Source organism: Abramis brama, assembly GCF_963993115.1.
Source record: "Abramis brama genome assembly, contig: SCAFFOLD_91, whole genome shotgun sequence".
Lineage (NCBI taxonomy): Eukaryota > Metazoa > Chordata > Actinopteri > Cypriniformes > Leuciscidae > Abramis > Abramis brama.
The window spans coordinates 75001-92500 of NW_028155959.1; the positions used below are offsets into that span (position 1 = coordinate 75001).

The 17500-nt window shown below is 46.0% G+C and overlaps 1 protein-coding gene across 1 annotated transcript in view; it reads right to left on the reverse strand.

Annotated features, from left to right (window-relative positions):
- Positions 1 to 17500, reverse strand: part of pus7 (pseudouridine synthase 7) — a 34486-nt gene that overhangs the window by 6436 nt on the left and 10550 nt on the right. Inside the window, exons 4-11 of the mRNA XM_084139050.1 lie at positions 10473 to 10617; positions 7420 to 7531; positions 7264 to 7341; positions 7059 to 7187; positions 1654 to 1779; positions 1503 to 1564; positions 1111 to 1271; positions 1 to 91 (exon numbers count right to left, since the gene is read on the reverse strand). The exon at positions 1 to 91 is cut by the window's left edge and continues 36 nt beyond it. Of these exons, the coding sequence (XP_083995176.1) occupies positions 1 to 91; positions 1111 to 1271; positions 1503 to 1564; positions 1654 to 1779; positions 7059 to 7187; positions 7264 to 7341; positions 7420 to 7531; positions 10473 to 10617 (904 nt within the window). The remainder of the gene's footprint in view (positions 92 to 1110; positions 1272 to 1502; positions 1565 to 1653; positions 1780 to 7058; positions 7188 to 7263; positions 7342 to 7419; positions 7532 to 10472; positions 10618 to 17500) is intronic.

The window sequence follows — 17500 nt, forward strand, 5'->3', positions numbered from 1 at the left end:
GCCCATAGGCCTCCACACGTTTGCTGACCATAGAGTTCCACACGTAACTCTGGTAACTGTGGATGTACATCAGCCTGTTGTTGCGAGGGATCTGAGCAGAAAAAGCACAGTTATAAACTACTGAACTCCAGCAGCAGCAGCAGCAGAACCTTGAGGTCAGTTTCCAGTTGTGTAGTCTGAGTGTGAGGTCAGTTGTGTAGTGTGAGTGTGAGGTATGTTGCATAGTGTGAGATCAGTTGTGTAGTGTGCAGTGTGAGGTCAGTTGTGCAGTGTGAGGTCAGTTGCGTAGTGTGTAGTGTGAGGTCAGTTGTGTAGTGTGAGTGTGAGGTCAGTTGTGTAGTGTGAGTGTGAAGTCAGTTGTGTAGAGTGAGTGTGAGGTCAGTTGTGTAGTGTGAGGTCAGTTGTGTAGTGTGTAGTGTGAGATCAGTTGTGTAGTGTGAGGTCAGTTGTGTAGTGTGAGTGAGGTCAGTTGTGTAGTGTGAGGTCAGTCGTGTAGTGTGTAGTGTGAGGTCAGTTGTGTAGTGTGAGGTCAGTTGTGTAATGTGAGTGTGTAGTGTGAGGTCAGTTGTGTAGTGTGTAGTGTGAGGTCAGTTGTGTAGTGTGTTATGTGAGGTCAGTTGTGTTGTGTGAGGTCAGTTGTGTAGTGTGAGGTCAGTTGTGTAGTGTGAGTGTGAGGTCAGTTGTGTAGTGTGAGTGTGTAGTCAGTTGTGTAGTGTGAGTGCGAGGTCAGTTGTGTAGTGTGTAGTGTGAGGTCAGTTGTGTAGTGTGAGTGTGAGATCAGTTGTGTAGTGTGAGGTCAGTCGTGTAGTGTGAGGTCAGTTGTGTAATGTGAGTGTGTAGTGTGAGGTCAGTTGTGTAGTGTAGTGTGAGGTCAGTTGTGTAGTGTGTAGTCAGTTGTGTAGTGTTATGTGAGGTCAGTTGTGTAGTGTGAGGTCAGTTGTGTAGTGTGAGTGAGGTCAGTTGTGTAGTGTGTAGTGTGAGGTCAGTTGTGTAGTGTGCAGTGTGAGGTCAGTTGTGTAGTGTGTTGTGTGAGGTTAGTTGTGTTGTGTGAGGTCAGTTGTGTAGTGTGAGGTCAGTTGTGTAGTGTGTAGTGTGAGTGTGTTCTCTCACCAGTCCGAACGCTGTGACGATGTTGTTCTTGCCGTATTTGACGAGGCCTCGCAGGAACTGGCCCTCGACGCAGCGCTTGACCGGCAGCTTCTTCAGGGCCGCCTCGGGGTCGTGTGTGAGAGCCCACTCCTGCCGGCACTTCACCAGATAACCCTTCTCCGCTGCAGAGAGAGAGAGAGTGAGTGAGTGAGTGTGTGTGTGTGAGAGAGAGAGAGAGAGAGAGAGAGAGAGAGAGAGAGAGAGAGAGAGAGAGAGAGAGAGAGAGAGAGAGAGAAAGAGAGAAAGATAGTATGTGTGTGTGTGTGTGTGTGTGACTCTGACCTCCAGGACGAGGCTTCAGGATCAGATCCTGTGTGTGTGTGTGTGTGTGTGTGTGTGTGTGTGTCTCTGACCTCCAGGACGAGGCTTCAGGATCAGATCCATCACTTCCTTCCAGTTGTTCTGCAGTATAGCCCTATAAAACAGAGCCAACAGTGAGATTCAGTGTGTGTGTGTGTGTGTGTGTGTGTGTGTGTGTGTGTGTGTGTGCGTGTGTGTGTGTACCTGCCGACCCGGTGTGTGGGAACAGCTGTGGTCCCAAAGCGCTGCATGCCGTAGTAATTAATGAAGCCGGTTTCTCTGAGTGATGTCATCGCCTGCTCGACCTGCTCCAGAGAGCCGGAGATATTCCTGTGGAGGAGAGAGTGTTTACACACTCATACTTCACACACTCACACTCACACTTCACACACTCGTACTTCACACACTCACGCCGCCTTCACACTGGCAGTTGAAATCAGCTCCGATACGGCTACGAAACGTCCGGAAGTCATTAATTTCCTATGGAGATTCGCAGACCGCATGCGAATGGGTCCGAAGCGGGTCTGAACGAGTGCGGTGCGGAAAAAATCGTGTCCGTTGGTCATCCGGATGCGTTCAAAAAATTGAACTCTTGCGAAAGGCTACGGACAGTTCCTATCCGACAATTCCAGCGGAAGTTAGCGTTGCTATGGTACTGATAAACAAACCTGAATTCTTATAACTTTTAATAAAATAAATAATGATTTTATAACGATAAGTTGTCATGTCATTTTTTTATTTTCATGATTTTCTAACGTTATTAGGGCAGTTAATACAATTAAAAGCTCTATATACCACTATATCACATTTAGCCGACCTGACATGTCAACGACCTGGGGAACTTTCCTCCACGAAGCAGCATGTCTCTAACCCCCTCAACAGAGAGATCATACAGAATTGTACATTCAACCGTTAATCTCTCCGCCATTTTTGTTCTACTCGCTTCCGACGCTTTTCAACAGTGTAGTACGACGTCCGCTGGGGGCGTATTGCGTATTACGGAGCTGATTTCAACTGCCAGTGTGAAGGCGGCGTCACACTCGTACCTCGCACACTCACACTTCACACACTCGTACCTCACACACTCGTACTTCGCACACTCGTACTTCACACACTCGTACCTCGCACACTCGTACCTCACACACTCACACCTCACAATTCACACACTCGTACCTCGCACACTCGTATTTCGCACACTCGTACCTCGCACACTCGTACCTCACACACTCACACTTCACACACTCGTACCTCGCACACTCGTACCTCGCACACTCGTACCTCGCACACTCACACACTCGTACCTCACACACTCACACTTCGCACACTCGTACCTCACACACTCACACTTCACACACTCGTACCTCGCACTCACACTCATACTTCACACACACTCACACTTCACACACTCGCACTTCACACACTCGTACTTCACACACTCGTACTTCACACACTCACACTCGCACTTCACACACTCGTACCTCGCACACTCGTATTTCACACACTCGTACCTCGGACACTCACACTCATACTTCACACACTCACACTCTCGTACTTCACACACTCATACCTCACACACTTGTACTTCACACACTCGTACCTTGCACACTCTCGTACCTCGCACACTCATATTTCACACACTCACAATCATACTTCACACACACACACTCACACTCTTGCACTTCACACACTCATACCTCACACACTCGTACTTCACACACTCGTACTTCACACACTCACACTCGTACCTCGCACACTCGTATTTCACACACTCGTACCTCGCACACTCGTACCTCACACACTCATACTTCACACACTCACACTCGTACTTCACACACTCACACTCGTACTTCACACACTCACACTCGTACTTCACACACTCACACTCGTACTTCACACACTTGTACTTCACACACTTGTACTTCACACACTTGTACTTCACACACTTGTACTTCACACACTTGTACTTCACACACTTGTACTTCACACACTTGTACTTCACACACTTGTACCTCACACACTCACAATCATACTTCACACACACTCACACTCTTGCACTTCACACACTTGTACCTCACACACTCGTATTTCACACACTCACAATCATACTTCTCACACACTCACACTCTTGCACTTCACACACTCGTACCTCGCACACTCGTACCTCGCACACTCACACTTCGCACACTCGTACCTCACACACTCACACTTCGCACACTCGTACCTCACACACTCACACTTCACACACTCGTACCTCACACTTCACACACTAGTACCTCACACACTCACACTTCGCACACTCGTACCTCACACACTCACACTTCACACACTCGTACCTCACACACTCACACTTCACACACTCGTACCTCACACTTCACACACTAGTACCTCACACACTCACACTTCGCACACTCGTACCTCACACACTCACACTTCACACACTCGTACCTCGCACTCACACTCATACTTCACACACTCGCACTTCACACACTCGCACTTCACACACTCGCACTTCACACACTCGCACTTCACACACTCGCACTTCACACACTCGCACTTCACACACTCGCACTTCACACACTCGCACTTCACACACTCGCACTTCACACACTCGCACTTCTCACACTCGCACTTCTCACACTCGCACTTCTCACACTCGCACTTCTCACACTCGCACTTCACACTCGCACTTCACACACTCGCACTTCACACACTCGCACTTCACACACTCGCACTTCACACACTCACACTCGCACTTCACACACTCACACTCTCGTACTTCACACACTCATACCTCACACACTTGTACTTCACACACTCATACCTCACACACTCGTACCTCGCACACTCATACCTCACACACTCGTACCTCGCACACTCTCGTACCTCGCACACTCATATTTCACACACTCACAATCATACTTCACACACACACACTCACACTCTTGCACTTCACACACTCATACCTCACACACTCGTACTTCACACACTCGTACTTCACACACTCACACTCGTACCTCGCACACTCGTATTTCACACACTCGTACCTCGCACACTCGTATTTCACACACTCGTACCTCACACACTCGTATTTCACACACTCGTACCTCACACACTCGTACCTCACACACTCGTACCTCACACACTCACACTCTCACACTTCACACACTCATACCTCACACACTTGTACTTCACACACTCATACCTCACACACTCGTACCTCGCACACTCATACCTCACACACTCGTACCTCGCACACTCTCGTACCTCGCACACTCATATTTCACACACTCACAATCATACTTCACACACACACACTCACACTCTTGCACTTCACACACTCATACCTCACACACTCGTACTTCACACACTCGTACTTCACACACTCACACTCGTACCTCGCACACTCGTATTTCACACACTCGTACCTCGCACACTCGTATTTCACACACTCGTACCTCACACACTCGTATTTCACACACTCGTACCTCACACACTCGTACCTCACACACTCACACTCGTACTTCACACACTTGTACTTCACACACTTGTACTTCACACACTTGTACTTCACACACTTGTACTTCACACACTTGTACTTCACACACTTGTACTTCACACACTTGTACTTCACACACTCACAATCATACTTCACACACACTCACACTCTTGCACTTCACACACTTGTACCTCACACACTCGTATTTCACACACTCACAATCATACTTCACACACACTCACACTCTTGCACTTCACACACTCGTACCTCACACACTCGTACCTCACACACTCGTACCTCACACACTCGTACCTCACAAACACACACTCACACTCTCGCACTTCACACACTCGTACTTCACACACTCACACTCGTACTTCACACACTCACACTCGTACTTCACACACTCGTACCTCACACACTCACACTCGTATCTCACACACTCACACTTGTACCTCACACACTCGTACCTCGCACACTCGTATTTCACACACTCACAATCATACTTCACACACACTCACACACTCGCACCTCACACACTCGCACCTCACACACTCGCACCTCACACACTCGCACCTCACACACTCGCACCTCACACACTCGCACCTCACACACTCGCACCTCACACACTCGCACCTCACACACTCGCACCTCACACACTCGCACCTCACACACTCATACTTCACACACTCACACTCGTACTTCACACACTCACACTCGTACTTCACACACTCGTACCTCACACACTCACACTCGTATCTCACACACTCACACTCGTACCTCACACACTCGTATTTCACACACTCACAATCATACTTCACACACACTCACACACTCGTACCTCACACACTCGCACCTCACACACTCGCACCTCACACACTCGCACCTCACACACTCGCACCTCACACACTCACACTCACGCTTCACACACTCACACTCGTACTTCACACACTCACACTCGTACTTCACACACTCGTACCTCACACACTCACACTCGTATCTCACACACTCACACTTGTACCTCACACACTCGTACCTCGCACACTCGCACCTCACACACTCGCACCTCACACACTCGCACCTCACACACTCGCACCTCACACACTCGCACCTCACACACTCGCACCTCACACACTCGCACCTCACACACTCGCACCTCACACACTCGCACTTCACACACTCACACTCACGCTTCACACACTCACACTCGCACTTCACACACTCATACCTCTCACACTTCACACACTCGTACTTCACACACTCACACTTCACACACTCGTACCTCACACACTCGTACTTCGCACACTCACGCACTCGCATTTCGCGCACTCGCATCATATTTATTTCGCCATGTCGTCTAATTTGTCCTGCCATTCATGCTTAAGGCATTATTACTGGCCCTTAATCTGCACGTTTACACACACCAGCCGCCATTTGGTTTTGCGAGCGACGACAGAGACCAGTTCTAACGCAATGATGAAGATCCAGCAGAGCCTGAAACTGTTCTGTGGTTGAGCTCAGACGAGCACTGAACACTATTGACCAGAACATGTCACCGCTGTCTTATAAACACCTCAGGAACTGTGGACACTTGTGGAGAAGTTAAACATGATGATGAGATGATCAGTGTAACTCCACAACAACTACAGAAATGTCTCCACTAACATCCAGAAGCTCTTCCTGAGTCTCTCCGTAAGGCTGCACTCGCTACTGGTGATTCTGGGATTCTGGATGAGTGAGATTGGCCTGTTTTGTTATTGCCGGAGTTTCTGAAGCTTGTGTAAAGGCTCCGCCCTCTTCTGGACAGAGGCGGAGCTACAGCTCATTTGCATTTAAAAGGGACACACAAGGGGCAAATTTGACAAGCTATAATAAATGATCTGGTAATTTTGAGCTGAAATTTCACAGACACATTCTGGGGACACCATAGATTTATATTACATCTTGTGAAAAGGGGCATAATGTGTAACCTTTAAATGAAAACAAGCCAGTCATGTTAGGCTGATTAAAAGAGCCAAGCTTGACGTATCGTTACTTATGCCAATGAAATAGGTTATGATTTTGCTGAAAGGTGAGACGTTAGGATCCCTGCATACGTAGCGCCGATCCTCACCTGAGCACCACCGTGAAGTGGTTTCCCTGCAGCTCTCCCAGTTTTAATGGATGTTTCTTGTAGCTGAAGTTTCCCAGCTTCAGGTTCATGAGGCATTTGTTGAGGTGAGATAATCTCTCAGCGCTGATCCTGAGGAGAAACAGAAGAGCAGAATACAGGAGTGTGTCCTGAGCGTTAGACGGATCTGATGCTCGGCTTCACTCACTTCAGCACGGCGATCTCCTGCACTGTGATGGCCCTCTTGTCTTTGGTGCCCATGTAGGAGAACATGTTGGGCCTGACCCTGAAACACAGAGACAGGAGTGTGTGTGAGGTCACGTAACGCCAGCGTTAACCAGCCGCAGACTCGTCTCACACACACCTGAGGAACTTGGAGAGGAGGTTGATGGCCTCCATGGTGTCCTTGTTCTCCTTATAGAGAACGAAATGGCAGAAACTGCCACGGTTCTTCGGCCATGAATGCTTTCGAGGGGCTTCAGTGGGAGACAGAAAAGAAGAGAGGATGGACACTAAATGAAAAAGTAATGGAGCACAGACTGAACGACATAACAGAGCTTTTATTAATCGCTTTAAGTTTGAGGAAAACACACATGGTCAATATCACCAGTGCAACAGCTGAGTACTGAGGAATATAATCTACTGTACGAGCTACTGAAGCATCGACACCTAAAGAATATTATATTTAGAAACCCTCTCAATATTTCTATAGAAGATTTATAATAACTGAGCTTTTTAATTTGCACAGCATCTCTGTCAAATTCACAGTAAAATCCTCTGGAGTTCAATATAATTCAACCACTAATGTGGACTTTAACATCTTTATAATAACAGGCATCTTTCAAAGTCGTTCTAATGGAATAAAACATTGACTTCTGTTTCTGCAAGCCACAAGTGTATATTAAACCTCAAATATGGAGGAGAAAAGAGTTTTAGATTTATTTTAACTTTTAATCGGAGCATCCTTCCTGTCTGAGCACAAACACCAAACATGATTAACATATTAATATCAATATTCCTGCAGTGAAGATAAATCAGGCTGAACAACATCAGTGATAATACTGACTAACTGTGAAAATATCTCCAGTAAACCAATTATATAATAAGTCTTCTGTAAAATCTTCTCCTGTGTTTAGAAGCACTTGAGCGCTTGGCCTGGTTTCACGGTCGATATGATGATCAAACCCGAGTGCCGAATCCAGTATGTGTGTCAAACAGGGTCTCTATAACGTCACGATCATGATCACGCTGTTGTTAATCACCTCAGTGTCGTCTCTGGGATTGTGAAGAGTCTTATAGACTGATAAAGGAACGGAAGGAAAGCTTTCCTGGCGTCCTGGACTGATGTGGGATTGGCCTTACCTGAGGCGGCTCTGACCTCTGTCCCGCGAGCGAGAGGAGCGTTGGGAGAATAAGACAGCGTTACTCAGGACGCGAGCACACACACGGATGAGTTAGCATGCGCGGATGAGTCCGGAATCACCGTTCCGTTTCCATTCAATTCATTCGGAAGATTCAGTTTGTGAAGATAAGCGAGATGCAACACACTCCGCTCATTCCTTGCGTACTGAACAGGAACAGAACGGATCTCACCAGGGCAGAAGCTGCCCGAACAACTGTGATATGGAGCATCATGGGATAATCCCATCATCCTCTGGGATCTGTCCTCCTCACATGCACAAACATCAGTCGTGTTTCCATACACTCATGCTCACTCAAGCTCATGCAGGATCATGCAGCGACTTCAGAGCGCCATCTAGTGTCACAGCACGTCTCTAACAGCGTCTGGAGCTGAAACTACACACACACACGTTCTGGAGCTGAAACTACACACACATTTTCTAGAGCTGAAACTACACACACATGTTCTGGAGCTGAAACTACACACAGATGTTCTGGAGCTGAAACTACACACTGATGTTCTGGAGCTGAAACTACACAGATGTTCTGGAGCTGAAACTACACACACATGTTCTGGAGCTGAAACTACACACACATGTTCTGGAGCTGAAACTACACACACATTTTCTGGAGCTGAAACTACACACACACACACACACACATGTTCTGGAGCTGAAACAAACACACGTTCTGGAGCTGAAACACACACACACATGTTCTGGAGCTGAAACTACACACACATGTTCTGGAGCTGAAACACACACAGATGTTCTGGAGCTGAAACACACACACATGTTCTGGAGCTGAAACACACACACATGTTCTGGAGCTGAAACACACACAGATGTTCTGGAGCTGAAACACACACAGATGTTCTGGAGCTGAAACTACACACACATGTTCTGGAGCCGAAACACACACACATGTTCTGGAGCTGAAACACACACACACATGTTCTGGAGCTGAAACACACACACATGTTCTGGAGCTGAAACACACACACATGTTCTGGAGCTGAAACACACACACATGTTCTGGAGCTGAAACACACACACATGTTCTGGAGCTGAAACACACACACATGTTCTGGAGCTGAAACACACACACATGTTCTGGAGCTGAAACACACACAGATGTTCTGGAGCTGAAACTACACACACATGTTCTGGAGCCGAAACACACACAGATGTTCTGGAGCCGAAACTACACACACATGTTCTGGAGCCGAAACTACACACACATGTTCTGGAGCTGAAACACACACACATGTTCTGGAGCTGAAACACACACACATGTTCTGGAGCTGAAACACACACACATGTTCTGGAGCTGAAACACACACAGATGTTCTGGAGCTGAAACTACACACAGATGTTCTGGAGCTGAAACTACACACACATGTTCTGGAGCTGAAACACACACACATGTTCTGGAGCTGAAACACACACAGATGTTCTGGAGCTGAAACACACACAGATGTTCTGGAGCTGAAACTACACACACATGTTCTGGAGCTGAAACACACACAAACACACACATGTTCTGGAGCTGAAACACACACACACATGTTCTGGAGCTGAAACACACATGTTCTGGAGCTGAAACACACACAGATGTTCTGGAGCTGAAACACACACACATGTTCTGGAGCTGAAACACACGTTCTGGAGCTGAAACACACACAGATGTTCTGGAGCTGAAACTACACACACAGATGTTCTGGAGCTGAAACACACACACATGTTCTGGAGCTGAAACACACACACATGTTCTGGAGCTGAAACTACACACACGTTCTGGAACTGAAACACACACACGTTCTAAAGCTGAAACACACACATGTTCTGGAGCTGTAACACACACAGAGGTTCTGGAGTTGAAACACACACATGTTCTGGAGCTGAAACACACACAAATGTTCTGGAGTTGAAACACACACAGATGTTCTGGAGCTGAAACTACACACAGATGTTCTGGAGCTGAAACACACACACATGTTCTGGAGCGAGTGTGTACCTGCCAGCGCTCTCTGACCCGCTGCATGATACGCCACGATGAACTTCTTGCCCTCCCGGTCCTCAGTCTTGGTCTCCAGGCCGGGAAACAGCAGCTTCACAGCTCTGTGCAGGAGAGTGCGCTTCTCCTTCGAGTCCTCCTGCACCTGAAGAACATCAGACAGACAGACAGACAGACAGACATCAGACAGACGACAGACAGACAGACAGACAGACAGCAGACAGACAGACAGACATCAGACAGACAGACATCAGACAGACAGACACACACACATCAGACAGACAGACAGACAGACAGACAGCAGACAGACATCAGACAGACAGACATCAGACAGACATCAGACAGACGACAGACAGACAGACAGACAGACAGACAGACATCACACAGACATCAGACAGACATCAGACAGACAGACATCAGACAGACAGACAGACATCAGACAGACAGACAGACATCAGACAGACAGACAGACAGACATCAGACAGACATCAGACGACAGACAGACATCAGACAGACAGACAGACATCAGACAGACATCAGACAGACAGACATCACACAGACATCAGACAGACATCAGACAGACAGACATCAGACAGACATCAGACATGAGAGTGTATGGTAATGAGTGTGTATAGTGCAGGGGTGTCAAACTCATTTTCACTGAGGGCCACTTCAGCATTATGGCTGCCCTCAAAGGGCCGGTTGTAACTGTAAGACTTTTAAAATGTTAATATGTTGTTTCTTTATTTGATTATTACTTATTTAAGTTACAAATATTGTATATGCATTTGGAGGGGTGTTTCTAGGTTTTAAAAACATCAGGGGAGCCCGAAACATCAGGAGCTGGGTAATAATGATTTGATACAGAGAATAATGTATATTGTATATATGCAGGGGCAAACTGGCTCAAAAAGTCAGCCTTGGCACTGTAGCCACACCAGCACACATTACAGTCATGCGTATTCAAATGTGAGGTAGTTAGGGGGGTTCGGGGACATGCTCCCCCGATAATATTTGGATTTCTCGGACCTACATATGTGCATTTTAAGGTGTTTAAAGGCCAAAAAATGTGGATAACAATAGCTTTAAAAGCATGTCAGTGGGCAGTAGCATAAATTATTTGTCAAGATAACAGATTCTTAAAAATGAGAATGAGGATAAATGTTGCAATGAATGATCCACATTACAAAATGGAAATGCAGAATGTTTCTGCTTATTGTTGACAATACACAATCACATATTCCAAACAGGAATGGCCTTAAATGAGAAATCTTTCAAGGATTATTTTGCATAGATGTTACATTTCAATCAAAAACCAGTGCAATCTTTTTGTGTCCAGAGGCAAATGAGCAATTTATATTAGCATTAAAGATTGGTTTCAGAAACTTGTTTCTTTCCTGAGTTAATCAATGTTTTTGGCACCAATCAGTATAAAGTTCAGTTGTTCACCCATAAAGACAGTCACTTGTCGCCACCTACTGGCTTAATGATGCAAGTGGCGCAAACACAGACAAGCAGAGTGATACAAATGGTGAAAAGGCTAATACTGGTACCTATATTAAAATAATATAAAATATCAATATATTATTCTTCAATCAGTTCTATGCAGCAGAATCAGATTTAACAGATTTATTTTTTGACCAATTGTCAAAATAAAGTATAGTCCTACAAAGCTATTTTTATCAGAGCATGAGCAGAGCAGGGAGAGGACCAGTGAACGAGAGGATCGTGATTCGTGATAGGTGATTCGTGAGGATCGTGATCGTGATAATGAGTGTGTGTAGGGTAATGAGAGTGTAGGGTAATGAGTGTGTGTAGGGTAATGAGTGTGTGTAGGGTAATGAGTGTGTGTGTAGGGTAATGAGAGTGTAGGGTAATGAGTGCGTGTAGGGTAATGAGAGTGTAGGGTAATGAGAGTGTAGGGTAATGAGAGTGTAGGGTAATGAGTGTGTGTAGGGTAATGAGTGTGTGTGTAGGGTAATGAGAGTGTAGGGTAATGAGTGTGTGTAGGGTAATGAGTGTGTGTGTAGGGTAATGAGAGTGTAGGGTAATGAGAGTGTAGGGTAATGAGTGCGTGTAGGGTAATGAGTGTGTGTAGGGTAATGAGAGTGTAGGGTAATGAGAGTGTAGGGTAATGAGAGTGTAGGGTAATGAGAGTGTAGGGTAATGAGTGTGTGTAGGGTAATGAGTGTGTGTAGGGTAATGAGTGTGTGTAGGGTAATATGAGTGTGTAGGGTAATGAGTGTGTAGGGTAATGAGAGTGTAGGGTAATGAGAGTGTAGGGTAATGAGAGTGTGTAGGGTAATGAGTGTGTGTAGGGTAATGAGTGTGTGTAGGGTAATGAGAGTGTAGGGTAATGAGTGTGTGTAGGGTAATGAGTGTGTGTAGGGTAATGAGAGTGTAGGGTAATGAGAGTGTAGGGTAATGAGAGTGTAGGGTAATGAGTGTGTGTAGGGTAATGAGTGTGTGTAGGGTAATGAGAGAGTGTAGGGTAATGAGTGTGTAGGGTAATGAGAGTGTAGGGTAATGAGAGTGTAGGGTAATGAGTGCGTGTAGGGTAATGAGTGCGTGTAGGGTAATGAGTGCGTGTAGGGTAATGAGTGCGTGTAGGGTAATGAGTGCGTGTAGGGTAATGAGTGCGTGTAGGGTAATGAGAGTGTAGGGTAATGAGAGTGTAGGGTAATGAGTGTGTGTAGGGTAATGAGTGTGTGTAGGGTAATGAGAGAGTGTAGGGTAATGAGAGTGTAGGGTAATGAGAGTGTAGGGTAATGAGTGTGTGTAGGGTAATGAGTGTGTGTAGGGTAATGAGTGTGTGTAGGGTAATGAGTGTGTAGGGTAATGAGTGTGTGTAGGGTAATGAGTGTGTGTAGGGTAATGAGTGTGTGTAGGGTAATGAGAGTGTAGGGTAATGAGAGTGTAGGGTAATGAGTGTGTGTAGGGTAATGAGTGTGTGTAGGGTAATGAGTGTGTGTAGGGTAATGAGTGTGTGTAGGGTAATGAGAGTGTAGGGTAATGAGTGTGTGTAGGGTAATGAGTGTGTGTAGGGTAATGAGTGTGTGTAGGGTAATGAGAGTGTAGGGTAATGAGAGTGTAGGGTAATGAGTGCGTGTAGGGTAATGAGAGTGTAGGGTAATGAGAGTGTAGGGTAATGAGTGTGTGTAGGGTAATGAGTGTGTGTAGGGTAATGAGTGTGTGTAGGGTAATGAGAGAGTGTAGGGTAATGAGAGTGTAGGGTAATGAGAGTGTAGGGTAATGAGTGTGTGTAGGGTAATGAGTGTGTGTAGGGTAATGAGTGTGTGTAGGGTAATGAGAGAGTGTAGGGTAATGAGAGTGTAGGGTAATGAGAGTGTAGGGTAATGAGTGTGTGTAGGGTAATGAGTGTGTGTAGGGTAATGAGTGTGTGTAGGGTAATGAGAGTGTAGGGTAATGAGTGTGTGTAGGGTAATGAGTGTGTGTAGGGTAATGAGAGTGTAAGGTAATGAGAGTGTAGGGTAATGAGTGCGTGTAGGGTAATGAGTGTGTGTAGGGTAATGAGAGTGTAGGGTAATGAGAGTGTAGGGTAATGAGAGTGTAGGGTAATGAGAGTGTAGGGTAATGAGTGTGTGTGTAGGGTAATGAGTGTGTGTGTAGGGTAATGAGAGTGTGTAGGGTAATGAGAGTGTAGGGTAATGAGAGTGTAGGGTAATGAGAGTGTAGGGTAATGAGTGCGTGTAGGGTAATGAGAGTGTAGGGTAATGAGTGCGTGTAGGGTAATGAGAGTGTAGGGTAATGAGAGAGTGTAGGGTAATGAGAGAGTGTAGGGTAATGAGTGTGTGTAGGGTAATGAGTGTGTGTAGGGTAATGAGTGTGTGTAGGGTAATGAGAGAGTGTAGGGTAATGAGAGTGTAGGGTAATGAGAGTGTAGGGTAATGAGTGTGTGTAGGGTAATGAGTGTGTGTAGGGTAATGAGTGTGTGTAGGGTAATGAGAGTGTAGGGTAATGAGTGTGTGTAGGGTAATGAGTGTGTGTAGGGTAATGAGAGTGTAAGGTAATGAGAGTGTAGGGTAATGAGTGCGTGTAGGGTAATGAGTGTGTGTAGGGTAATGAGAGTGTAGGGTAATGAGAGTGTAGGGTAATGAGAGTGTAGGGTAATGAGAGTGTAGGGTAATGAGTGTGTGTGTAGGGTAATGAGTGTGTGTGTAGGGTAATGAGAGTGTGTAGGGTAATGAGAGTGTAGGGTAATGAGAGTGTAGGGTAATGAGAGTGTAGGGTAATGAGTGCGTGTAGGGTAATGAGAGTGTAGGGTAATGAGTGCGTGTAGGGTAATGAGAGTGTAGGGTAATGAGAGAGTGTAGGGTAATGAGAGAGTGTAGGGTAATGAGTGTGTGTAGGGTAATGAGTGTGTGTGTAGGGTAATGAGTGTGTGTAGGGTAATGAGTGTGTGTAGGGTAATGAGTGTGTGTGTAGGGTAATGAGAGTGTGTGTAGGGTAATGAGTGTGTGTGTAGGGTAATGAGTGTGTGTGTAGGGTAATGAGTGTGTGTAGGGTAATGAGTGTGTGTAGGGTAATGAGTGTGTAGGGTAATGAGAGTGTAGGGTAATGAGAGAGTGTAGGGTAATGAGTGTGTGTGTGGGGTAATGAGTGTGTGTGTAGGGTAATGAGAGTGTAGGGTAATGAGAGTGTAGGGTAATGAGAGTGTGTAGGGTAATGAGTGTGTGTAGGGTAATGAGTGTGTGTGTAGGGTAATGAGTGTGTGTGTAGGGTAATGAGTGTGTAGGGTAATGAGTGTGTAGGGTAATGAGTGTGTAGGGTAATGAGTGTGTAGGGTAATGAGTGTGTGTAGGGTAATGAGGGTAATGAGTGTGTGTAGGGTAATGAGTGTGTGTAGGGTAATGAGAGTGTGTAGGGTAATGAGAGTGTAGGGTAATGAGAGAGTGTAGGGTAATGAGTGTGTGTGTAGGGTAATGAGTGTGTGTGTAGGGTAATGAGAGTGTAGGGTAATGAGAGTGTAGGGTAATGAGAGTGTGTAGGGTAATGAGAGTGTGTAGGGTAATGAGTGTGTGTAGGGTAATGAGTGTGTGTAGGGTAATGAGAGTGTGTAGGGTAATGAGTGTGTAGGGTAATGAGAGTGTAGGGTAATGAGTGTTTGTGTAGGGTAATGAGTGTGTGTAGGGTAATGAGAGAGTGTAGGGTAATGAGAGAGTGTAGGGTAATGAGAGAGTGTAGGGTAATGAGAGAGTGTAGGGTAATGAGAGAGTGTAGGGTAATGAGTGTGTGTAGGGTAATGAGTGTGTGTGTAGGGTAATGAGAGTGTAGGGTAATGAGTGCGTGTAGGGTAATGAGTGTGTAGGGTAATGAGTGCGTGTAGGGTAATGAGAGTGTAGGGTAATGAGTGCGTGTAGGGTAATGAGTGAGTGTAGGGTAATGAGAGTGTAGGGTAATGAGAGTGTAGGGTAATGAGTGTGTGTGTAGGGTAATGAGTGTGTGTGTAGGGTAATGAGAGTGTGTAGGGTAATGAGAGTGTAGGGTAATGAGAGTGTAGGGTAATGAGAGTGTAGGGTAATGAGTGCGTGTAGGGTAATGAGAGTGTAGGGTAATGAGTGCGTGTAGGGTAATGAGAGTGTAGGGTAATGAGAGAGTGTAGGGTAATGAGAGAGTGTAGGGTAATGAGTGTGTGTAGGGTAATGAGTGTGTGTGTAGGGTAATGAGTGTGTGTAGGGTAATGAGTGTGTGTAGGGTAATGAGTGTGTGTGTAGGGTAATGAGAGTGTGTGTAGGGTAATGAGTGTGTGTGTAGGGTAATGAGTGTGTGTGTAGGGTAATGAGTGTGTGTAGGGTAATGAGTGTGTGTAGGGTAATGAGTGTGTAGGGTAATGAGAGTGTAGGGTAATGAGAGTGTGTAGGGTAATGAGGGTAATGAGTGTGTGTAGGGTAATGAGTGTGTGTAGGGTAATGAGTGTGTGTAGGGTAATGAGAGTGTGTAGGGTAATGAGAGTGTAGGGTAATGAGAGAGTGTAGGGTAATGAGTGTGTGTGTAGGGTAATGAGTGTGTGTGTAGGGTAATGAGAGTGTAGGGTAATGAGAGTGTAGGGTAATGAGAGTGTGTAGGGTAATGAGAGTGTGTAGGGTAATGAGAGTGTAGGGTAATGAGTGTGTGTAGGGTAATGAGTGTGTGTAGGGTAATGAGAGTGTGTAGGGTAATGAGTGTGTAGGGTAATGAGAGTGTAGGGTAATGAGTGTTTGTGTAGGGTAATGAGTGTGTGTAGGGTAATGAGAGAGTGTAGGGTAATGAGAGAGTGTAGGGTAATGAGAGAGTGTAGGGTAATGAGAGAGTGTAGGGTAATGAGAGTGTGTAGGGTAATGAGTGTGTGTAGGGTAATGAGTGTGTGTGTAGGGTAATGAGAGTGTAGGGTAATGAGTGCGTGTAGGGTAATGAGTGTGTAGGGTAATGAGTGCGTGTAGGGTAATGAGAGTGTAGGGTAATGAGTGCGTGTAGGGTAATGAGTGAGTGTAGGGTAATGAGTGTGTGTAGGGTAATGAGTGTGTGTAGGGTAATGAGTGTGTGTAGGGTAATGAGTGTGTGTAGGGTAATGAGTGTGTGTGTAGGGTAATGAGTGTGTGTGTAGGGTAATGAGAGTGTAGGGTAATGAGAGTGTAGGGTATTGAGAGTGTAGGGTAATGAGAGTGTGTGTAGGGTAATGAGTGTGTGTGTAGGGTAATGAGTGTGTGTAGGGTAATGAGAGTGTAGGGTAATGAGTGCGTAGGGTAATGAGTGCGTGTAGGGTAATGAGAGTGTAGGGTAATGAGAGTGTAGGGTAATGAGAGAGTGTAGGGTAATGAGAGAGTGTAGGGTAATGAGAGAGTGTAGGGTAATGAGAGAGTGTAGGGTAATGAGTGTGAGTGTAGGGTAATGAGTGTGTGTAGGGTAATGAGTGTGTGTGTAGGGTAATGAGTGTGTGTAGGGTAATGAGGGTAATGAGTGTGTGTAGGGTAATGAGGGTAATGAGTGTGTGTAGGGTAATGAGAGTGTAGGGTAATGAGAGTGTAGGG